The following is a 17210-nucleotide window of genomic DNA, read 5'->3' on the forward strand; positions in this document are numbered from 1 at the left end:
AAAGCTGACAACTCTTCAGAGTATTTTCTGAGATATGGGTTCCCTGTGCCCTAACTCCCTTTGGTTTTCTTTTTCTGCTTTTGCCTTTGCTTTCCTATAGTAGTTGCCTTGGTCTAACAGGGAAACAACTGTTTGTTCCCTGCACTGTCCTGTTCTTTTGAACTTCTGACAATGGTCAATAGGAGCAAGCTGCTGCCACCACTACTTAACTTTGAAATATAGTGGCTCTTCAGTTCCTTCATGTTCGCATTTCTCTTCTGTTTTCGTTAATTGCTTCAACTCTGGTAATACTAATTATAAGTTTCATGTATAAATAACAGGATGTTCTCTATGAATCTGACAGTAAGGAGAGGAGGGTGGTCCCTACAAAGCTGAATGAAACGTTTCCAGTTTCTGGGGCTATCCACTGGGTTTTTGCAATGTCACCTGTGTTTGTGTGGTTGGCGCAAATGTGGCTGTAGGTCTGGAAGTGCATCTACTTGTCCACTGTAGCTATTCTACCAAATGATCCTACTGGCAGGAGTACTCCATGAAGCATCAGCTATAAACAGCAGGTCAAGTTTGTGTTTGTAATTTGCACAAAAATTTGGTTTGAGAATGGCTTTCGTTTAGTTGGAGACCAGCAGGTGTGTTGAATTTAGCACCTGGTTAGGAGGTGATAATCCATGAAACCTCTGACCAGCATCACTACTGAATCTAGGTTCTGAAGCAAACATTTCTCTGAAAGATACTGTAGAATGTGAAAAATGAATTGTTGATTCACCATTGCTGAATTGACAAATTATTGCCTGAAATTCCACACCTTGGGTTGTATTAGAAGGTTAAGGCAAATCAACAGTCAGTTTCTGTTCCTAAACACTAGGAGTTTTTTTAGTGTGGCTACACTGTAATTTGGGAAAATCCTTTAAAGTTGAAGAGAGAGTCATAAGGACTCAAGAAAATGATGTCATTTGTACTATGTTTAGGCAGCTGTGATAATGATGGATTTTATTAATGTTTTATGTGAAAGTGTTTGAAAGGCAACAGTTGTGTTCTTTACATGACTCATTTTGTATTTCTAGGCCTATAATGGTCATCACCAAGCCTTGGAAGTACTTCTCCAATCTCTGGTAGATCTGGATATTAAGGACGAGAAGGGACGCACTGCTTTGGACCTGGCTGCTTTTAAAGGACATGCAGAGTGTGTGGAAGCTCTCATCAGCCAAGGTGCTTCTGTCACTGTAAAAGACAATGTCACCAAAAGGACACCCCTCCACGCCTCAGGTGAGTGTGATCTTATGTTATGCTTGTGGTATAAACGCTACAACACAGAAGCAGTTACCTTTACCTACCTACTATCCCTATGCACATTTCTAAATGGAAGGAGATTTTGTCTTGTACTGAGGACTGCTGCTTGTTTGTGAGGTCCTACAGTTACCTCTTATCTTTCATTTTCTTCGTCTTTTTCCCTCTGTCCCAATGGTTCAGTCCTCCCTCACACAGAATCCCATATTTTTCTACACTACTACTGCTCTGCCTTTACCTGCTTGCCTCTACTTTACCTTACCTCTCTACTACCACCTACTCTTTAAGATGACCGATATTTCCCCTACGATACCTTCTCTTAATGGTTCCTCAGCCAAAAATTCAGGGGAAGAGAGAACACTTGTCTCACTGCTTCTCCTAAGGAAGAAAGGTTGAAAATACAGGTAGGCTCTCATTGGTGATTAAATTATCCTGGCGTTTCAAACTTTCAACCTTTTGCAGGGACAACACCACAGAAGTTCATCCCCTTTTGGACATTATCCTCCTCCTAAGCTAGCTTGTGAACTTGCTGTTGCTAGGAGTCTGCTCCATTCCTCACGTGCTGAATGTTAATTATGCAACGTGCATAATTAACTGGAAAATGTAGAATTTGCCATTTATTTAAAGGTTATTATTTAATACATACCTGTCAGATAAATACACAGGGGTGCCAAAGGGAACGTTGCTCCTCTGGCTGTTCATTGAGGGGCTCAGTACAGCATAGTAGTGACCTCTAGTGGGAAGTAAAATTAAGACTTCATAGAATTAGATTCGTAGAATAGATTCATAGAATGGTTTAGGTTGGAAGGGACCTTTAGAGGTCGTCTAGTCCAACCCCCCTGCAGTGAGCAGGAACATCTTCAACTAGATCAGGTTGCTCAGAGCCCCGTCCAGCCTGACCTTTAATGTTTCTAGGGATGGGGCATCTACCACCTCTCTGGGAAACCTGTTCCAGTGTTTTACCACCCTCATAGTAAAAAAGTTTTTCCTTATATCCAGTCTAAATCTACGCTGCTTTAGTTTAAAACCATTACCTCTTGTCCTGTCACAACAGGCCTTGCCAAAGAGATTGCCCCTGTCCTTCCTATAGGCCCCCTTTAAGTACTGAAAGGCCCCACAATAAGGTCTTCCCTCGGAGCCTTCTCTTCTCCAGGCTGAACAGCCCCAACTCTCTCAGCCTTTATTCATAGGAGAGGTGCTCCAGTCCTTGGATCATTTTTGTGTGCCTCCTCTGGAGCCACTCTAACAGCTCCATGTCCTTTCTGTGCTGAGGGCTCCAGAGCTGGATGCAGCACTGCAGCTGGGGCTCAGCAGACCGGAGAGGAGGGGCACAATCACCTTCCTCGACCTGGTGGCCATGCTGCTTTTGATGCAGCCCAAGATACGGTAGGCCTTCTGGGCTGCAAGTGCATATTGTTGGCTCATGTCCAGCTTTTCGTTCACCAGTATAGGGGTACTGGTCTTTCTCTGAGGGGTCCTTCTCTGCAGGGCTGCTCTCAATCCCTTCATCCCCCAGCCTGTATTGATAATGGGGGTTGCCCTGACCCAGGTGTAGGACCTTGCACTTGGCCTTATTGAACCTTATGAGGTTCTCACAGGCCCACCTCTCCAGCTTGTCCAGGTCTCTCTGGATGACATCCCGTCCTTCTGGTGTGTCAGCTGCACTGCTCAGCTTGGTGTTGTCTGCAAACTTGCTGAGGGTGCACTCGATCCCACTGTCTATGTCACTGATGAAGACATTAAGCAGTACCAGTCCTAATCCAACTTCATTGGATAACAATTATTTTCAGGGCCAGAGTTAATTGTGTTTCTGATTATCTTTTAATTTTGCTTAGATTAAAATGCATATATATCCTGTAGTACAGTTTGTTCTCTGTGTGTGATCATATAAGTGCAACCAGGAAGCATAAGGTCAAATAGACTGTTATCAATTTTGTGTGCAGTACTGAAGAAAATGTACATAATAGAGCTTCACAGCATACTAAAAAATTCTTTCTGCTTTCTTAAATTTTGCATCAGAACTGAGTACATTACTCCCCACAATAAACTAATGATATAGAGATGTGCTACCAGAGCTTACATATCAGAAGTTTGAGACCAGAATACAGTGAGAGGGTCTTTTTTTGATAAAAACAAAGTAGTAAATCCAGCTGATCCTCACCCTGTTAAAACTGTTGGTTAAATTAATTTAAATCAAGATCAGTGCCACCACAAAACTGGAGCTGTGTTGGTCAAGAGCTTTCCTATAGTCACTTCAAACATAGCTTGGGGTCTGATGATGACCAATGTGTGACTTTGGTACACCATCACTATAGCAATGATTTTGCATTTATTTAAAAATCTGATTATAGTGACATAGGTTTCTTGCCACAGCTGAATTGCAAGGGTTCTGCAGTACTGAGAAAGGTAAATGGTAACAGCCATAGTTTTTTTGCAGCTCTGGCTTAATATGGATTTGTGGAATAGATTTGTTGAATAGAATTGAGTAGATTTGTTGAACAGAAGGTGTTATTTTAACATGTACATTTCTTACCTTCAGACAAATTCTGATTGTGGGGCTTTTTTCCCTATTTTAATTTCTTTTTTAATTGCCCCCATCACTGTAGTATGAGTGTCTTCCATGTAAAACCGGTAAGAACATCCATTGTAGACTTTCCTAGCCCGTGATATTTTTTTTCCTTAAAAAAAAAAAAAAAATCATATTAAAAAAAAAAAAAATCTTCCAGGCATACAAGCAAAATGTTCTTTAAATCTGCAGTGAAACAAAATAAGTTAGGTTTGTATTGAAAAAAGAGGGGGGGGAAGGGCAAGAAGCAAGAAAGCCCTACCCACAGGGATGAGACACTAAAGAAAACATGTACCTTAAGAAGGGAAAATACTGTACACACAGGTTGACTATTTCCTTTACTAAGAGTTCAAATTTATCACTGTCATTAATTTGGAGGCTTTAAAATGGGGTGTAAGTGCACTTTGGGTAAATACCCCTAAAGACAACATTTAGATCAAGAGCTATGCGGAGGCGTGTAGAAATTAGCTCTGGGATAAAGCTTCCATCTCCAACTATTATGAAAAGCCACTTGCAATCTGATGGCTTTATTGTGCTGTTTCGTAACAGTACATTTTGTTTAGGAGTATTTTAGCAAAGAAAGATGCCAGCTATTGGAAACTCTGCATGGTGCCACTGCAGTATCCAGCTTTTTTTTTTAATTTGCAATGCAACACATAAATTGGCATATTTTGAGAAATCAGAGTTCTTGCTGAATTAATCCTTTGACTGACAGTGCGCATTTGCACACACAAAAGCAAATACTTGCATGTGCTTCCTGTGCACTGGAAAGAAACAAGAAGGCGTGTGTGCCCATCCCCTTAAACGTGTTTGCCTTCATTCCTTCTAATTACACAAGCACAACTGCAGAACACAACAATTATGGGGACCTGAAGTGGTGGATTGGATGACAGGATTCTGCAGAGCTCCATTCAGTAAAGGGATTTGTAACTTCAGTAGAGAAATCACCTAATGAAGTATTTCTTTTTTGTGTCTCTCCCACTCAGGGGATAGACTTCCTCTGACCTCATAATATGGAGAATTTCCTTAGCCTAAATTATACGCTCTCTGTAGAATTTTATTACCATCATCAGTCTTTCCTCTGGCTAGCTTGGGGAATCCATTGCAAATGTTCCCCTAGTGTTAGTGTTGTAGCTCTGCTGGCAAAACTAATGTTCCCTGCAGGGTCTGTAATACTTAGCAATTGCTGGGTCAGCTCCTGAGAGTTTCTGGGAGTATCTGTTCTAAAACTCATTTACCAAAATCCTTTTCAGGCATCAGTGTGAACAAGTTATGATTTCTCTTCTGGCTGCTGGGAGAAAGAACAGATTTCACCCTCCCCCCAAGCCAGTGACTCATCAGCCCCGCAAAGCTGTTTACATGTTATGTATATGGCATTCCTTAGTGGTAAATAACTAAAAATGTCTTTTATTTTTCTGAGTAGAGCAACTAAGATTATTTTTGGATGAGTGATTTAAATGTGATGATGTCTGCCCATTTCTCTGCCAGAATGATGTGACATAGGTGGTGTCCAACGGTTTTGCCTCAGCCCACAGGGTGTAGGCAGTGTGAATGCATGACTTGCTGTAATAAGCACACAATCTAGATCTACTGAGTATAAGGAATTATTGTTTTTCAAACAAGAAAATACTGTTCTCTTCATCCCATGAGTTGCATGAAGCCTTTAAGCCAGCTGACACACAGATGAGTTTCCAGTGTCAGGCCATGCAAAATGTAATAACTCAGAGCTGTTTTCCAACAGGAATGGGTTACGTTTTAGAAAGGAAACCCTGTTTTTGAGAATCAGCTGTGGCTTCCCATAACATTAAACTAGAAAATCTGGAAAAACGCCAAAGGACTTTCTGTTTCTGGTGCTATGTGCTGTTATGAATATGACATTCTTATCATTGGTCATTCTTTGCAGAAGCTTTTTTCATAGCAGCACTGAAGAACTTGCTTGTACAGTGCACACAAAATTAATGAACCTTGCTGACATACTTCTTATTGCATTCCAAATCTGATTGCAGAAAGCCTTGTCTGCCCACTCGCTCTGAGGGATTTTGAAATGCTGTCTGGTTCAGTAGATATTTCAGTAGTGAAAATCACGATTTCTGTTTTACTCATTTGGGATTTTTGTATGTAAGAGAACTAATCCCCGTCTTTCTGAGGTCAGGGGGAAAAAAAGACATCACCATTTCATTGGCATGAGTTAAATGAAAATTGTGGGAATGTTAATTTCTTATACTGTGGAATATTTTCCTTGTTTATAAGGTAATTCTTTATCTGTAAGCATTCCAATGGAAAAGTGTCTGAAATTAAGCAAATTTTAACTAAACATCTGTTTTTTTTCTTTATAGTCATTAATGGCCATACACCTTGTTTACGATTGTTGCTAGAAGTTGCAGACAACCCTGACGTGACAGACGCCAAAGGACAGTAAGTTTTCCTTGTGATGGTTTTCTTTTAGCTCTGTGATTCAAATAGCATCTCAGATTTCTGGAAAAAAAGAAAAAAAGGCATTTATTAGAAATACTGTATTTCCTGCACTTTTCTTCATAGAATTTGGCAGAGATTACAAAGTACACATTCAGTTGATCTAACCCAGGTGGAGAGGATTATTCATTAATCTTAGCCTTTACTTCATACTTTAAACAATTCTTCATAGATGCTGAGGGCCACATTCAGTAAAAACAAGCCCCTGAGATGTTTCTGTAGAGAGTCTTTTTATTTCTAAAACATTGCTATTTCAGGGTTTAGTTGGTGTATTAGGCTGGTGCAGTGAGACAAAATGTTTATTTGAGGTGACACATGAACCTGACATGTCCCTACAAAAATTTTACTTCTCATTAAATGACAGTTATAGAGGGAGAATAAAGTATATTTTTGAAGTGAAAACGTGAATGGTTTAAAAAAACTCATTTGGGGTGCCTGGCACACATCTGAATGTACATATAATTGTAAATGGTATTAGCCTTATCTAAAAATGGAAGAAGAATAGATCCCTTTCAGGAAAAAAACTGAAGATATGTTAGTCCAAGTTTTGGCTTGAATAGTTTCCTCATGTCCCTTCATCCCGTTTAAGCAATTGCGCAGCATTTGCCAAACCAATGTTTTGTGTGGTTGTCATCTTGGTAACATTCGTAACACTTGGGTATTGTAAAGCTCATGTCTCGCTGGAGGTGACAATAATTGTAGGTTATTAAGAGAACAGATTGTCTTGAATTATGTTGCTCTGTAAACTGCTTACAGACGAGTTTGTTTCTTTTTTGGTCACGGTAGTTGGTTGTTAAAGATCTTAATAATTTAATACAAAAAGTCTTCACTTATGTGTTATATAGATGAGTACAGTGAAAGAAACAGGTTTGTGTGTAGGAATGGAGACAAATGCAAGGCTTCCTGATTTCTCTATTCCTATAACTTAGCACTGGCAAGTAGTATGTCATTTTACAGCTGTGACTGGTTTGTTCTTGTTTTTTCTAGAACCCCACTAATGCTTGCAGTGGCATATGGGCACATTGATGCTGTTTCTTTATTACTTGAAAAAGAAGCATCTGTAGATGCAGCTGATCTCCTGGGATGCACAGCTTTACATCGAGGGGTGACTTAATTTTTATGATCCTTAATTATTTGTTTTACTGTGACTACAACTCACTGATAAATACAGGGATATTGAATATAGGGAATACTGTAAATGATTGGAAACCTGAGCAAGCACAATCAATGAGGTAAAAAGCAGGACAGATCTACTCTCAGTAATGGCCTGCTTTTGACTTTATTTTACATTCACTTTAATGAATTAGATAAAATACCAATTAGACCAATTTTTCTTGGCTCTAGACACTTTACAATGGCAGACAGTATTCATATAATGGAGCACCTTATGAAAACAATTTCTTTAGAAGAACTGCCCAGCAGTTATTTTCATTTTTCTTGGGGAGGATGGTGTAAGTAAGCAAGCTTTATGTTTTGGTCTGGAGGCAGTGAAACTTGAGGCAGATCTGATCTTTTCTAGGAGTCTGCTTCTTACCCAATGTGATGCAAGAGATGATATTTATACAGAACTCTATGGTAACTGCAGGGAGCAGTTCAGCTTAGGAGACCAACATGTGTCTGTAATAAAAGCTGTGGCGTAAAATTTCTGTTCTGTGTTGATAAGCAATATATAAACATGACCAAGATACCAAAGGTAGCTGATGTGTGATACAGAGGTCACTGATAGTAGCTGACCAGCTGTTAAAGGAGCTTTTCCTATTTCTGATTATACTCTTGATCCTTTTTTTTTCCCTCAGTTCTTCTTTCACATTCATACATGGTTTTGAGAAGCCAGACTCTGGTTTTCTGAACCTCACCCCTTGTTCATCTGTTTCCTTAAACTCCTTGCTTTTGTGCCTCACTTAGGGGAGTCTCCTCCACAGGCTAGGAATCAATGCCTTTGTAAGACAGCACCAAATACATTTCAGTGTACTAATTATCATAGGTAGTCATGGGAGCAAAGGAGCTTTCATGGAATCCTAGAACATCTTTCATCTCTGCCTTCTGAACCCCATCCAGGGCGTTTCATGTTCACGGGCATCAATCATATTCCATGTTTCCTGGGCAAGCATGTGTATTATGTCAACTTTTTTACTAATTTCTCTGTTATCAGATTATGACTGGGCATGAAGAGTGTGTTCAGATGCTGTTAGAAAAAGAAGTATCTATTTTATGTAAAGACGCCAGAGGCAGAACACCTCTGCACTTTGCAGCAGCTCGGGGTCATGCCACTTGGCTGAGTGAATTACTGCAGATAGCACTTTCAGAGGAAGACTGCAGTTTGAAAGATAATCAAGGTTATACACCGCTGCACTGGGCTTGTTACAATGGTAAGTTTCTCCCTGTGGACTTCTGCCAAGTTCAAATGTGGCCTCAGTATTAGGGAAATGTGATAACAAAGCAGCCTAACACTTTGAGAAGCTTGAAATGAAGAGGCAAATCATCTCTCCTCTGCTTGCTCTCTGTAGTTAGCATTTGCTGTGTTCACCCTTCAGTTTGGAAGCCAGGGAAATTCCAGCAATACTTCCCAGTGGCTTTGCAGCTCATTTGCTCCCAGTCACAGGAGGCCAGGGTGAAATTCTGGTTTTACTGACGTCAGTGATGAAATTCTCAATGATTTCTGTGGGGCCAGGAATACTCCTCTGAGGTGTCACCTTCTTACTTATTGATGCAAGAGGCCACGTGGATAGATGGACATTCTGAACTGAACCAATTATTTTAAACTGGATAATCTGAACTTGTTACTTAATATAAGGATAAAGCTTCCTAATGCCATCATTTAAGACCATCTTTGGAGATGTGTAAGGCAACATACATAATATCACATAAAAGAGAGACTTTTTTTTCCTTTCCTTTTTTTCAGTAAGTGCTCATATTAACCTGGATCTATCCTGCTGCTGCCATTAAAAAAAATGTTTATAACTTTATCACATAAGAGCTTATATACACATTGTGTTCAGCTTTGAACTTCATGTTAAATTCTAATCTGTATAAGCCTAATATGAATCAAGTTAATTACTTGCTTTGTGCAACACTGTGAAATGTCTGATCTGTTATAGGTCATGAAAACTGCATAGAGGTACTATTGGAACAAAAGTTTTTCCGCACATTCTATGGTAATAGCTTCTCTCCATTGCACTGTGCCGTGTAAGTAGAAATGTCCGGTACCAAATGCTTTAGGATATGTCTGGAAAAAGTAGCAGTATGAGAAGAAAACTTGTGGTTTGGGGTTTTTTGTGGGTTTTTGGTTGTTTTTGTTACTTGCATGGGCAAATAATTTCAAAGCTGATCACAAAATTGTGCTTTTACTTCTGCTGAAAAAGTGGCAGAATAAAGAGTATTTTTGCATAAATTTCATACATTTAGGCTATTTGATGTCATTCTGACTTGTAATTAAATAGCTGCATTTCTGCTCCCTTTCTAGTTTCTTTCCCCTTGCTTACAACTACAGACCTATGCCTTTCATTCACACAGGCTGTGGAACTTCATAGCTCTTCCATTCTTAGGCCATGACCTGGGCTATAGTGCCTTGGTCCGTGTAAGTATGAGCTTTTGAGGTTCCTTTGAAACCCAATGGCTGAAAGTTAAAAAATTTGTCAGAATCAAGACGATTCTTTTTTAGCAATTGGAACAGAGCCTTAATGAAGGAAGGATTTGAAACAACAATCTATGTCGTGCTCGAATGGTGTTCTGTGCAGGCCATATTTTTTCCAAGACATCCTCAGATGAGTGATTTCCAGATTGATATTCACTGTGGTCTTTTTTCCTCTTGAGAGTTTGATACTTCTTACGCAGGTCCTAGCCAAAGGGACTGATGGGTTATAGAGGCAGACCCTGTATCCAAAGTTCTCATATTACCTATGAACAACAAAAAGGTGGTGGCTGAGTTATTCATATTCTTCCATGCATGTATTTTATACATATTCCTTATTCAGAGAAAGCAGTATGTTTTCATATGGGAAGGATTCTAACAGAGCAAAACCATAAGTTTTTATAACCTAATTACAAATGCATTTTTTAAAAAATGCAAGGTTATTTTAGTTTCTAGGAACTAACATGCTTATTAAAACATCTAAGCCGTCAGAAAAGTAAGGAGTTAAGCACTGAAAAAACAAATGCAAACCTTCCTAATTTTTGTCAACAATTAGAATGACTGTATTCTATTCTATGTTCTGTTAGAAGAATGAATGTCTTCCAGAAGTAATGATAGGAATTACTATCATGTAGGCTTCCCTTCTACAGTCCATAACATTGGAAGGCAGAAAAGTAATTTGTCATGTATCAAACTCTGAAATTATAAAAACCCCAATATATTATAGAAATAAAAGCTTATATAAAGCACTGTTTTTACTCTGCTTAAAATAAAATCATTTGTGGCTGAAACATAGTATTTGAAATCCGAATTTCTAGTGATGGCTTTGAAATCTTTTTTTTCAATATTTATATTCTTTTAAATTACTATGTAATTCTCAAACCCATTAAAAATGTGTGCAACTTAAAAATGCATGCAAATTTAAAATGAAAACAGCTGTTAATCCAGTGTGGGTGTGTGTTAGCTATACTATATGTCCAATGCTGTTACTAAACACTGTTCACTTTCATAATGACAAGAGGCAAATTCACAATAAGCAGAAAGAGCATTAATTGAGTACATCCATCAAGGAAAAGTATTAAATGTGTGAGCTGGAAAATGTGGGCTTCGGTACCTAAAATATTAGAATAAAGCTTTCTATTTGTAGATGCCTATTTATAGGCATCTATGACTGAGTGCTTTCCAGATCCAGGTGTGTTTGACATTTAGACTAAAGGATTTTAAGGTATTAAGGTTTTAATCCTAGGTTTGTGCTATGCTTTCAATTACCTTTGTGCATAGTGAATTGCAGGATTAGCTTTGCTTGAGAGACTGAAATTCATAGTCGCAGATGCAGTTTGGATAAATGGAGAGATGGTGAATAATCAGAAATGTGACTGAAAGCATTATGGCAAAGATATGTTAGGGTAACTTACAAATAACCTATAAGAAATATTCATGGGATGTGAAGTGAATTAGTATGGGAAAGTGGGAAAAGATGTAGACTTTTTACCTTTTTGAAAATGTCTTTTCTTTGGCAGAATCAATGATCATGAAAACTGTGCATCACTGCTCATCGGAGCCATTGATGCCAGCATTGTCAATTGCAAAGATGACAAAGGAAGGTAATAGTTTCTTAAACAAATTGCATTTCATCTTCATGAGCCTGTCTAGTATTTTTTCGTAATTCTTTTTGAACCTCTGGAACTAGTCCTCATCTCATATGGTGGAGCTAAGACTTGTCATGCTGACGTTTCAGACAGGAGTTTACACTGCAAGAGAGTTAAATGGTGGCTCACTTGAAGCAAGAATACTATGAAGTATTCAAGTTCATAGTGCTTATGAAAAGAAATACAAAAGAAATAATATTCTTTGTTTAGAACAGGTATGACTATAGGCTGTTTCCCTGAACCACTTTTCTTTGTAAATATTTGAACACATTTATCTGTGCTAAATGTAATGATATTATGTAAATATAGAAAAGTATTTCATTAACAGCTTTAAAGTCATGTTAGTATTCTCAGGGCACACAACTCAAAATATATATGCAGCAAAATAATACTGATAGAGCAAGAGATATGCATTCACCAAATCCTTAATTTGTCCCGTTGATAATCTCACTATGTGTGTGTGCGCATATATATATTTTTAAATCAAAATTGCTGAAATCCTACAAATTGAATATTCATTGTTTCTGTTAACTAGAACAAATTCAAGACCTTCAGTAATGGTGATTACTTACCCCTGTAAGGGTAAAACCACCTCACCCTTACTGGTAAGCATAACCTGAAGTAACACTACGAGCTGGCTTGTGTACCAACTATCTTTCATCTCTGTTAGTCACACTTCAGACCCAAAATGCCATATGGAAACAGCGATAGAATTCCTCTGCCTTTTATAGTAATACTGTTACTGTAGCTTGTTGCTGCAGCATTTTTGACTATAACTTAAAATTATTTAGGTTTTTGGGTTTTGGTTTTTTTTTTTTAAATGGATCTGTTCTTTTCTGATAGTTCTTCCCATCTTAGGCTTGTTAAAAAAACAAAATCAGATTAATAAGAATGAGGGATTGTACTGCTTTTCATATTACGTATTATGCTCCATTAAAATAAATGTGCTGCTAATATGATATTCTCCACAGTATCACATCCACCTTATGCTTCCCTTTTTTTAAAGCTTATATTGCACCAGGACAGAGACTCCAAATATTATTTAACGTATTTCAGAAAGTAAGTAAACAGGAATATTGTCATTCTTTAGCAACAGCTGTATTTGTGTTATTTCCCCACAGAACACCCCTTCACGCAGCAGCCTTCGCAGATCACGTGGAGTGCCTCCAGCTCCTCCTGAGTCACAGCGCACAAGTCAATGCTGCAGACCACGCAGGGAAAACACCTCTCATGATGGCAGCTCAAAATGGTCACATAGGTGCTGTAGGTAAGTACATCTTTGCCTCTGTTCATCCCAAAGGGTGAGTGCTACTGCAGTTACTATGCTAAATAGGTACTCATTTTTTTCTCCTGTGAAAACTAAGGAAGAAAAATAAATTGTGTGGATGTCTAAGAAGCTACCTTTACATCTGTAAAAAACCCATCTTTTTCTTCTCAGTCATTGTTTCTCAGCAGTCTTGGTGAACATTAGCAATAACAAGCTTGAGTCTTATTTCCTCCTAACAAATAGGAAAAATACAAAGGGTATGAGTGGAGTAGTAATTATAGTCTCCTGTTTTCTTCCTTGATTTTATGGAGCAGTAAAACTGCACATGTGAAAAAGATTGTGTAACCTTTTTTTCTCCCCCGCTCTATTAGAGAAAGACCTGTTCTTGAAATGGCAGCTATCAGCTGCTGCTTTTCCAGTCTAGACTATATACTATAGACATACAGAATTAGGGTCTTATTGCCTTAACTGAATTCCTTTTTCTCCAGCTTCAACAGCATAGACTGCACCCTAAATTCTTGATATCCACTTAGTCCTCTCAAAAGCAGGATCCACAGTTGTTCTCAGGGTATGCACGTGTATGCACACTTATATTTTAATAGTAAATTTTTTCCTCTATTTTCACATGTTCGTCTGCTCATTGGGTTTGTTCGTTGATTTCTATTCTATACCTCAGACTTCTTGGTGAACGTTGCCAAGGCTGACCTGACATTAAAAGATAAGGAGTTGAATACATCTTTGCACTTGGCTAGCAGTAAAGTAAGTTGAAGACCTCTATATGTTTCTATTCTCTTCACAGTCTGTATGTATGTACGTGTTTATGCTCCTAAAAATTTTTCTGCAATGGAAATGTGACGGTCAAACTTGTGGTGAGGAAGGGAGCATTGTTGCAAGCTTTTTCTCTAGTCTGTTTCAAGGTTTAGTAAACTGAGAATTAGGGATGCCTCTTATGACAGCTGAAACATAAGGAAGGGAAACTAAGAGAAATAATGGAAAATCCTTTGAGATTTTACCAAATAACTTCAGTGTAAAATAGCTTAACGTAGGTTCAGTGGTGGGGGAGGACGGTATTTATTCTTTTTTCTTATTCTCCAATTTCTGAGGAAGGAACCCAGAATTTTCCCATATGCTCTGCAGCAGTTAAACCAGAGGCATTGATTAGGCTGTTGATGGTGTCTTTCCCCACCCTTTCTTCCTCTTAATTCCAATTGCTGCTGCTGCTATACTGCTGTTTCTGCAAGAAAAGATGTCCATGGGACTCCCTCTCCTGGGCCTTTTCCTTTGCTCCTATCCGCAGACTGGATTCCAGTGTGATAGGATTACTCCAGTTTCTGTAAAAACATGAGCCTTGCTGAATTCTCAGGGTCCTTCAGGCAGCTGTTTTCCTGCCCGGGCTGTAGCTCAGCACCTGTGACTTGCTGTGCTGAAACAGTATCAGAAATAAGGCCCAGATTATATTACTTCCAAAGTTTCATTATTAGAGCTCTCACACTGGAGGAATTTGTAGTAGCTTAATAATACAGAAAGACATTTAAAGACCCAGAAAGTATAGTATTAGTTTCTGAGTTAAACTATCTCTTTCTATGTTACTATGTAGTTCCAGTAAATAATCCATTAAATACTCTCTCAAGAGAAATAGCAGTCATCTCTGAAAGCTGAGGAGGCAAATTCAGATCTAATGAATGCAAGGTTGAAAGACAGGTGAATGTCTACATTTCTAAATGTGCTAAAGCATCCTAGCAGTGGCAGTTTGTAAGTGGCATTTTAAGGCTCCTACAGTTCACATACTATGCATCCTTATAGCTGAGTAGCATGTTTGTATTGCAAATTGAGTTATTAAATTTCACTTTTATATGTAGCATTTCTTTTGCCTCAATTTCAAACTCCTCAGCAAATTAACATTATTTGGGTTTTTTTCCCAACTACAGGGTCATGAAAAATGTGCCTTGTTAATACTTGACAAGATACAAGAACAGAGCCTTATTAATGCAAAAAATAATGCATTGCAGACGTAAGTATAGCCTGATCCTCTCAAGTTCAGTTGACTTACCAGAGATTCCGATTTAGCATTTCCAATTCATGTCTCAGATTTTTTCATAGAACAAAAAAGTTAATTTCTGATTTTTTTGAGTGCTTACCCTTGAAAAGACCAGATTTATATTGCATTTTCATTTTTAATTTTGATTCCTTTGATGCCAAATCTATACCTGGTCTGGTGGAAAAACTATATGAGGTCATTTATTTGAAGACTATATCAAAATGTCTATTAATCATGTGAATGTGTAAGTACACATCTGCCATTTCCTAGCTTTTTGAGCTTCACCTTAAATCTAAACAATTTATTTAGACTTAAGGTGGTACATTTAATTCTCAGAGCTTTTTTAGGTGATATTTTATGTGTGACTCCCATCCATACCATACATTATCATCAGAGTTAGAACCATTGATAGTCTTACTCCAGCTGCAACTGTTTGACTGGTATGGGAGAATCCTACAGAAGATTCAGCCACGAGTTCAAGAGCCAGATCATCTAGTGCTTGCAGAAGAATTCATTCCATCTTAGCCTGTTTTTTCCCCCTTCCAATATGAAGTTGTTTTTTATGTCCCACTAGCTGTCCCCAAACAGTAGTACTGGGTGTTGGCCCAGGAAGGGAGCAAACCAGTGGTTATGTTTAATCTCCAGATGCTCTGTGGTAACAGAGATTAGCAATCAAGTATTCAAGGATAAAAAGGCAATACAATAACTTTGAACAGTCTGTAGTAGCCAGAATGAAGGATAGAACAAAGGCATTTCTTCAGTCTTAAATTAATTTTCCTTTTAAATGTCAACTGTGTGCTGCAAACAGTGGAAAAACAAGAGCTTTTTAAAGAAAGCCTTTAGACTGGAAAGTATTAAGGAATCTCTGTGTATGTAAAGGTCTTGCACATATGTTTTATGGATGTGGAACATGAGGATTATTTTAAAGGCTGTTATATAATTTAATGTCTACAATGTAATTTTAATGATCCAGAAAAGGGAAACATTCTCTTTCTGATGCTAGGTATGCTTTAAGCGTTACCTAACTTTTTTAAAGAAAGTCTATTTTAAACTGAATTTGAATTTAGTTATGTTTTTGTAGACCTCTCCATATTGCTGCACGAAATGGCTTAAAGATGGTGGTTGAAGAGTTGCTAGCCAAAGGGGCATGTGTCCTAGCAGTAGATGAAAATGGTAAGTAAATAATATACTTTGACAATCTTCAGTAGAACCCAACAGGTAATTTTACAACCGACTGAAGCAACAGACTTAAAAACTGATGGTAGACATCATTGATGCTTTTATCCTTCCAAGAACAGACAATGAGCTGTGTGAGTACCTATTAAAAAAAAAAAGATACTATTTATTTTTCTTTAATATAAAAATGTTTTCTAAACATCACAGTGGTCCCTTTTACTGTTCATTTTGCATGTACTGTCAACAGCTAGTCTTTTATAATGCTTGAGTGCAGTGGTAACTTGAATTTCCTAAACATGCAAGTGGCACCGGATAATTCTGACGCCTTGCAGAAGAATTAAGGATTATGCATTCAATCAGCGCATGTTTTAATGGGTAGGAAGAAAACCATCAACATATGTTTGATTCTGTCCTAGTTCATTCTGAGATCAAAGCCTGTGCTTACCAATTGTCTGACCTAACGCAAGATGCAAGTATATGACTGTTTCCTCATAAAATACATAATTAGTTAATAAATTTGATAATTTTGTTTCAGATCTCAATGAAGTCCTTCCCTAAACATTCTAAAGCCCACAGAAGGCTGTGCTTCTATAGTTAATATTTTCAAAAATGTCCTCCTGAAATAAGCTGGTCTTTCTTACAATACTGACTTCATGGCATTAATGTAACAATTCGGTACGTCCATCTTCCCATATCTGTAAAGTAACAATAATAATACTCACTCATCATTGCAAGACGTTTGAGATCTATGGATGAAAGAATTGAGTTGTGAGTATTTATTATTAACCAAATGATACCTTAGATACACTTGCATGAGTGAGTTCCACTGAAGTCATCTGACCCTAACCTCATTTTAGAGATAGAGGACAGAAAAATGAACCAGACTAGCTTCTAACCACAGCTTTTATCATTAAAATTGTTCATACAGATCCAGCTAATTTGCCTATATGTAACAAGTGAAAATTAAGTTTAAATTCAATACACATTTAATTTTTCTAGGAACAACTGCATATGTGGGTTAAAAGAGAGAAATTTAAGTACAATCTTAGATACTAAGTACAACTCTAAAGAATATTCATGCTTGGAACTTGGTGGAAGGGGAAATTCCATTTAGCGTATGCATTCAC

The 17210-nt window shown here is 37.9% G+C and overlaps 1 protein-coding gene across 6 annotated transcripts in view; it reads left to right on the forward strand.

Moving 5' to 3' along the window:
* The window catches only part of ANKRD44 (ankyrin repeat domain 44), a 147017-nt gene that overhangs the window by 124002 nt on the left and 5805 nt on the right, over positions 1-17210 (forward strand). For all 6 annotated transcript variants that reach the window (XM_075093887.1, XM_075093885.1, XM_075093886.1 and 3 more), the window contains exons 18-27: positions 1062-1263; positions 6187-6265; positions 7310-7427; positions 8475-8691; positions 9421-9508; positions 11474-11557; positions 12724-12869; positions 13546-13628; positions 14798-14880; positions 15989-16080. In XM_075093887.1, the coding sequence (XP_074949988.1) occupies positions 1062-1263; positions 6187-6265; positions 7310-7427; positions 8475-8691; positions 9421-9508; positions 11474-11557; positions 12724-12869; positions 13546-13628; positions 14798-14880; positions 15989-16080 (1192 nt within the window). The remainder of the gene's footprint in view (positions 1-1061; positions 1264-6186; positions 6266-7309; positions 7428-8474; positions 8692-9420; positions 9509-11473; positions 11558-12723; positions 12870-13545; positions 13629-14797; positions 14881-15988; positions 16081-17210) is intronic.

Source organism: Phalacrocorax aristotelis, chromosome 5 (assembly GCF_949628215.1).
Source record: "Phalacrocorax aristotelis chromosome 5, bGulAri2.1, whole genome shotgun sequence".
Lineage (NCBI taxonomy): Eukaryota > Metazoa > Chordata > Aves > Suliformes > Phalacrocoracidae > Phalacrocorax > Phalacrocorax aristotelis.